Source organism: Sapajus apella, unplaced genomic scaffold (assembly GCF_009761245.1).
Source record: "Sapajus apella isolate SASKATOON/1434 unplaced genomic scaffold, GSC_monkey_1.0 scaffold252, whole genome shotgun sequence".
In the NCBI taxonomy this organism is placed as follows: domain Eukaryota; kingdom Metazoa; phylum Chordata; class Mammalia; order Primates; family Cebidae; genus Sapajus; species Sapajus apella.
In genome coordinates this window covers 324,234-330,737 of record NW_022437192.1, presented here as the reverse complement: position 1 = coordinate 330,737, position 6,504 = coordinate 324,234, and the positions used below count along the sequence as shown (strand labels likewise).

Here is a 6,504-nt window from a genome sequence, read left to right as displayed (position 1 = left end):
TGCATGTCCAAGAAATTCTAGAAATTTTATTCTTACAGTAACAGAAGCAGAGCAGTGGTTGAGTGAAGGGAAGGGGGTCAGGGTGGGAGGCAAGGATTAAGTTGAAAGGGGTGTGAAGAAAGTTTTTAGGGAAAAGAAACTGTTCTTTAGGCAGTGTGGTAGTTATATGACTATAAATGATTATCGATATTCATCAAAAATGCAGCTAAAACTGGTGAATTTTATTATACACAAATGCCCCAATAAGAAAAAGAAAAAGGGTGAGGGAAGAAGGCAAAAATGAAGACACTTTTACATCATCAAAATCAGAAAATTCATTTCATAGGGGTCTTGTACTACATATAATTTTAAAGGAAGCTCTTCAGGCTGAAGGGAAGTGATTCGAGATGGTGACCCAGATACACAGAAAGGGACAACTAACAACAGAAACGATGCACACACACATCACACACACACTCATTTTCTTAATGACAATATGAGGCTTAAAACAAAAAGTATTACTGCATTATTGAGTTTATAAGTATATTGATATAATATATACAACAATAATAGCATAATGGTAGGTTAAATGAAACTACATTGTTGTTACATGTGTCCTTTAATTTGCTGGATGGAGCTTAACATAACCTAAACTTCACTGTGAAAAGTCAAGAAATCAGACTTCAATTCTTACAACTGTTGTATTGGACCCAGCGTAGAAAGTTAGCACCAAGACAAAAGTATGCCAGATTGCAGGGTCATTTATTATGCCGGCGACCACAGAGGACTCACGTCTCTCCAACCTGTGGCATCAAAAGGAGGGTGCCAAGACTTTTTATACCTGAAAAACCACCTTGGGAGTGGGGGTGAAGAGCGGGGATGGGGATGAAAACGTTTCGGACATTCCAAGGGCTAGGGGATTCTGTGATTCACCTCCTCGGCGGAGACAAGGGCGGGGGTCTCCGGACATTTCAAGGTCTAGGGGACTTTTGTCACTCTGTTTGTTACTTCAGTGGTTTACAGAAGTCAAGATATACATTTGTTTACACATTGTCTGGGTGGTGATAGAAGTCACAGATTTTAGCAGTTACTGATAAGAAAAGGTAAGCAGCTTTACATAGTTTTGCAGAACAAACTAGCAGTTCTATTTACAGCGGCCAAGAACAGTAGTTATTGTGAGGAGAATGGGGCAGCCATTGCAACTTATTTAAAAACAGTTTTGCATTTTATAAAAATAGTGTTGCTCAGATTCTGGCTCCAGGCCAGCACAATATCACACAACAATAAATTAGTGTAAATAAATATAGCTAAAAGCCACTAGGAGAATTAAAACCATAAACTAAAAAATGCTTACTTGACATATAAGAAAGTAGCAAAGGAGGAACAGAAACAAAAACATATGGGACAAATTGAAAACATATAGCAAAATGGTAGACCAGAATCCAGCCATTGTACGTGAAGAAATGACACGGCCTGAGTCACATTAGCAGGACTGTTAGGAACTGTGGGGAGAACAGACATGGGCAGGAAGTGAGGGACGGTGTTAGTGCCACAATTCAGGAGTGACAGGGTGGTGGGGACTAAGTGGAGGGGAGGGTGTGAGGGATGACAGGGGCAGAGAGAGAGAGAAGGGATGGAGAAGCAGGAGGTGAGGAAAAGGGGAGAGGAGCAAATTCTAAAACAGTGGAAGGGCCTAGCAGGGGGTTCTTTGCATTCGTATTTAATACATTTTGTGGGACTGCCTAAAAACTAATGGTCTCCTTATGATAAAAAACAAAAGGGTAAAAAAAATACCAAGTATCCAAATAAAATAAGCACACTGCTTAGATGTGCATAATTCATTAAAACAGGCAGTGCTTAAGCATTGATGACGGGCATGTTTACTTCATTGCAATTTTGAGGATCCTGGTTACAATATACAGTAACAAATCCCACATCTTTATATTGAGATGTCCTGGACTCACACAGGAAAACTCAGGGTATGGAATGAAGATAATTTTAAATGCAACAACCCAGAGTCGCGGATCCATAGTCTGGAAAAGTAAAACTTAGGAGCTTTGTGAGTCGAATTGCCTTGCTGTTTGGACACGCTTACACACGAAGCAGCCAAAACCAGGTCTTTTACAGATTAGAATCCTGATCATTCAGGGGTTACCAAGATGGTGCTAACCACTGTATTAATAAACAAATGAAAAAACCTGGTCTCTAGGAGAATCTCTATCTGGTGCTTTCAGTCACAACTTCACCAGGTTTAAAGAGAAAACCCCTTTCTCTACACTTCCATTCTCCGGGCAAGCGCACTCTCCCATCAAGTTCCCTGGGGTAAATTTTCTTCTGGAATAGTCCAAGGGAAGAGGTGAGGAGTGGGAGGTCTAGTTCAGGGAGAAGGATTCCAGGATGAGGGTGAAAAGGAAGGGGCTGGGCGCAGCCTGGGGGTCTCTCCCTGGTTTTCACAAACAGATCCTCGGCCAGGACTCTTGGCAGACAGTGTGACAAAAAGGCTTGGTGTAGGAGAAGAGGGATCTGGACAGTCCGAGGTCCGGGGCCTGACTCTCAGGGTCTCAGGCTCCGAGGGCTATGACTGCACTGGGGAGGCGCAGCGTTGGGAAGTCCCCACTCCCCGGAGTTTCACTTCTTATCCCAACCTGGGGGTCCTTTTTCCAGGATACTCAAGACGCGGCCCCGCTTCTCACTCCCATTGGGTGTCGGGTTTCTAGAGAAGACAATCAGCGTCGCCGCGGTCCCGGTTCTGAAGCCCCCGGTCACCCACCAGACTCTCATTCTCCCCAGACGCCGAGGCTGGGATCATGGCGCCCCAACCCACCTCCTGCTGCTCTCGGGGGCCCTGTTCCTGACCGAGACCTGGGCGGGTGAGTTCGGGGTCGGGAGGGAAACGGCCTCCGCTGGAGGAGCTAGGGGCCCGCCGGGCTGGGGGTACAGGACCCGAGGAGCGGCGCCGGGCGGAGGTTCGGGCGGGTCTCAGCCCCTCCTCGCCCCCAGGCTCCCACTCCATGAGGTATTTAGTCGCCTCCGTGTCCCGGCCCGGCCGCGGGGAGCCCCGCTTCATCGCCGTGGGCTACGTGGACGACACGCAGTTCTTGCGGTTCGACAGCGACGCCGCGATTCCGAGGATGGAGCCGCGGGCGCCGTGGATGGAGCAGGAGGGGCCGGAGTATTGGGACCGGGAGACACGGACAGCCAAGGCCGCTGCACAGACTGACCGAGTGAACCTGCGGACCCTGCTCCGCTGCTACAACCAGAGCGAGGCCGGTGAGTGACCCCGGCCCGGGGCGCAGGTCACGACCCCTCCCCATGCCCCACGGACGGCCCGGGTGGCCCCCGAGTCTCCGGGTCGGAGATCCACCCCGAGGCTGCGGGACACCACCCCCCCCAGACCTTCGACCCGGGAGGGTCCGGGTTTCATTTTCAGTTTGGACCAAAATCCCAGCGGGTTGGGCGGGGGCGGGGCTGATCGCGGGGGCGGGGCCAGGGTCTGACACCCTCCAGTGGATACACAGCTGCGACCTGGGGCCGGATGGTCGCTTCCTCCGCGGGTATGAACAGTTTGCCTATGACGGCAAGGATTATATCGCCCTGAATGAGGACCTGCGCTCCTGGACCGCCGCAGCCACTGCGGCTCAGATCACCCAGCGCAAGTGGGAGGCGAACAAATACTCAGAGCAGGTCAGGACCTACCTGGGGGGCACGTGCGTGGAGTGGCTCCGCAGACAACTGGAGAACCGGAAGGAGACGCTGCGTCACGCGGGTACCAGGAGCGCCTCCCTCACCTCCTGTACACCTCCTGGGCGGGGCTCACGCCAGGAGAGTAGGAAAATGGGACCAACACTAGAATATCGTCCTCCCTCTGGTCCTGAATGGGAAGAATTCTGGGTTTCTAGAGCCTGTACCAGAGACTGACTCTGAGGGCCCGCCCTGCTCTCTGGGACAATTAAGGGATGAAGTCTCTGAGGGAGTGGAGGGGAAGACAATCCCAGGAATACTGATCAGCGGTCCCCTTTGACCCCTGCAGCAGCCTTGGGCACCAGGACTTTTCCTCTGGGCCTTGTTCTCTCTCTCACAATCAGTGTGTTTGTGACTCTGATTCCAGCTCTTCTGAGTCCCTCAGCCTCGACTCAGGTCAGGACCAGAAGTCCCTGCTCCTCCACTCAGAGACTCGAACTTTCCAAGGAACAGGACATTACCGCAGGTGCCTGTGTCCATGCTGGTGTCTGGGTTCTGTGCTCCCTTTCCCAGCCCAGGTGTCCTGTTCATTCTCAAGATGGTCACATGGGTGCTGCTGGGGTGTCCCATGAGAGATGCAAAGTGCCTGAATTTTCTTTTTCTTTCTTTTCTTTTCTTTCTCTTCTTTTCTTTTCTTTTTGACGGAGTCTCACTCTGTTACCAGGCTGGAGTGCAGTGGTGGGATCTGGGCTCACTGCAACCTCTGCCTCCTGTGTTCAAGTGATTCTCCTGCCTCAGCCTCCCAAGCAGCTGGGATTACAGGCATGTGCCACCATGCCAGCTAATTTTTGTATTTTTAGTAGACATGGGGTTTCACCATGTTGGCTAGGATGGTCTCGATCTCTTGACCTCGTGGTCTGCCCACCTTGGCTGCCCAAAGTGCTGGGATTATAGGCGTGAGCCACCACGCCCGGCTAGTGCCTGAATTTTCTGACTCTTCCCCTCAGATCCCCCAAAGGCACATGTGACCCAGCACCCTATCTCTGACAATGAGGCCACCCTGAGGTGCTGGGCCCTGGGCTTCTACCCTGTGGAGATCAAACTGACCTGGCAGCGGGATGGGGAGGACCACACCCAGGACATGGAGCTTGTGGATACCAGGCCAGTGGGGGATGGAACCTTCCAGAAGTGGGTGGCTGTGGTGGTGCCTTCTGGAGAGGAGCAGAGATACACGTGCCATGTGCAGCATGAGGAACTACCTGAGCCCCTCACCCTGAGATGGAGTAAGGAGGAGAATGGGGGCATCATATCTCTTCTCAGGGAAAGCAGGAGCCTTTCTGGAGCCCTTCAGCAGGGTCAGGGCTGAGGCCTGGAGTTCAGGGCCCCTGACCCTCCCCTCTTTTCCCAGAGCCGTTTTCCCAGCCCACCATCCCCATCATGGGCATCATCACTGGACTGGCCGTCCTGGGAGCTGTGGTCACTGTAGCTGTGGTCACTGCTGTGATGTGGAGGAAGAGCTCAGGTAGGGAAGGGGTGGGGTCTGGGTTTTCTTGTCCCACTGGGGGTTTCAAGCCTCAGATAGAAGTGTGTCCTGCCTTGTTGCTGGGAAGCACCATCCACACACGGCTGACCCAGCCTGGGGCCCTGTGTGCCAGCACTTATTCTTTTGTGAAACACATGTGACAGTGAAGGACAGATGTATCACCTTGATGATTGTGGTGATGGGTCCTGATCCCAGTAGTTACAGGTCACAGAGGAAAGTCTCTGCTGAGGACAGATCTCAGGAGGGCAATTGGTCCAGGACCCACACCTGCTTTCCTCATGTTTCCTGATCCTGCCCTGGGTCCATAGTCATAGTTCTGGAAACTTTTCTTGAGTCCAAGACTAGGAGGTTCCTCTAAGACCTCATGGTTCTACCTCCTCCCTAGCCCTTCACAGGACATTTTCTTCCCATAGGTGGAAAAGGAGGGAGCTACTCTCAGGCTGCATGTAAGTGGCAGGGAGTGTGGAGGAGCTCGTTCACCCCACAATTCCTCCTCTAGCCACATCTCCTGCAGGCTCTGACCAGGTCCTGTTTTTGTTCGACCCCAGGCAGTGACAGTGCCCAGGACTCTGATATGTCTCTCACAGCTTGTAAAGGTGAGGCCCTGGGAGGTCTGAAGTGGGTGGGGGGTGGGGCAGAGGAGACAGGATTGGGTTATAGGGATTCTTTGGGACATTTTGGGTGGGTGGTGGGCTATTCAGGGTGTCATCACTTACCAGGACTGACTTGTATTTGACTATTTTCTTCTGTAGCCTGAGTAGCCTGAGACAGCTGCCTTGTGTGGGACTGAGATGTTGGATTTCTTTAAGCCTCCCCTTTGTGGCTTCAAGAGCCTCTGGCATCTCTTTCTGCAAAGGCATCTGAATGTGTCTGCGTCCCTGTTAGCATAATGTGAGGAGGTGGAGAGAGAGCCCGCCCCGTGTCCACCGTGACCCCTGTCCCCACGATGACCTGTGTTCCCTCCCCAGTCATCTTTCCTGTTCCAGAGACCTGGGGCTGGGTGTCTCCGTCTCTGTCTCAACTTTGTGGTGAACTGAGCTGCAACCTCTCACTTCCCTACTGAAAATAAGAATCTGCATATAAATTTCTTTTCTGATTCTTGCCATGAGAGGTTGATGGGTTAATTAAAGGAGAGGATTCCTAAAATTTGAGAGAGGAAATAAATGAAAAGCCTGAGAACCTTCCAGAATCCGCATGTTCGCTGTGCTGAGTCTGTTGCAGGTGGGGATGGAGAAGGCTGTGAGGAGCCGAGTGTGGGCGGGGCCTGTGCCCAGCTGCAGCTGAGTCCATGGTGGGCTTTA

The 6,504-nt window shown here is 51.6% G+C and overlaps 1 protein-coding gene across 1 annotated transcript; it reads left to right on the top strand.

The window, feature by feature from the left end:
• Positions 1 to 2,636: 2,636 nt before the first annotated feature.
• On the top strand, positions 2,637 to 5,358 carry LOC116545271 (HLA class I histocompatibility antigen, alpha chain G-like). Its single transcript, XM_032271860.1, has 5 exons — positions 2,637 to 2,849; positions 2,980 to 3,249; positions 3,470 to 3,745; positions 4,668 to 4,943; positions 5,069 to 5,358. Exons 2-5 carry the CDS (start codon positions 2,991 to 2,993, stop codon positions 5,341 to 5,343), a joined length of 1,086 nt encoding a protein of 361 aa, XP_032127751.1. The 5' UTR covers positions 2,637 to 2,849; positions 2,980 to 2,990; the 3' UTR covers positions 5,344 to 5,358.
• The last annotated feature ends 1,146 nt before the right edge of the window (positions 5,359 to 6,504 follow it).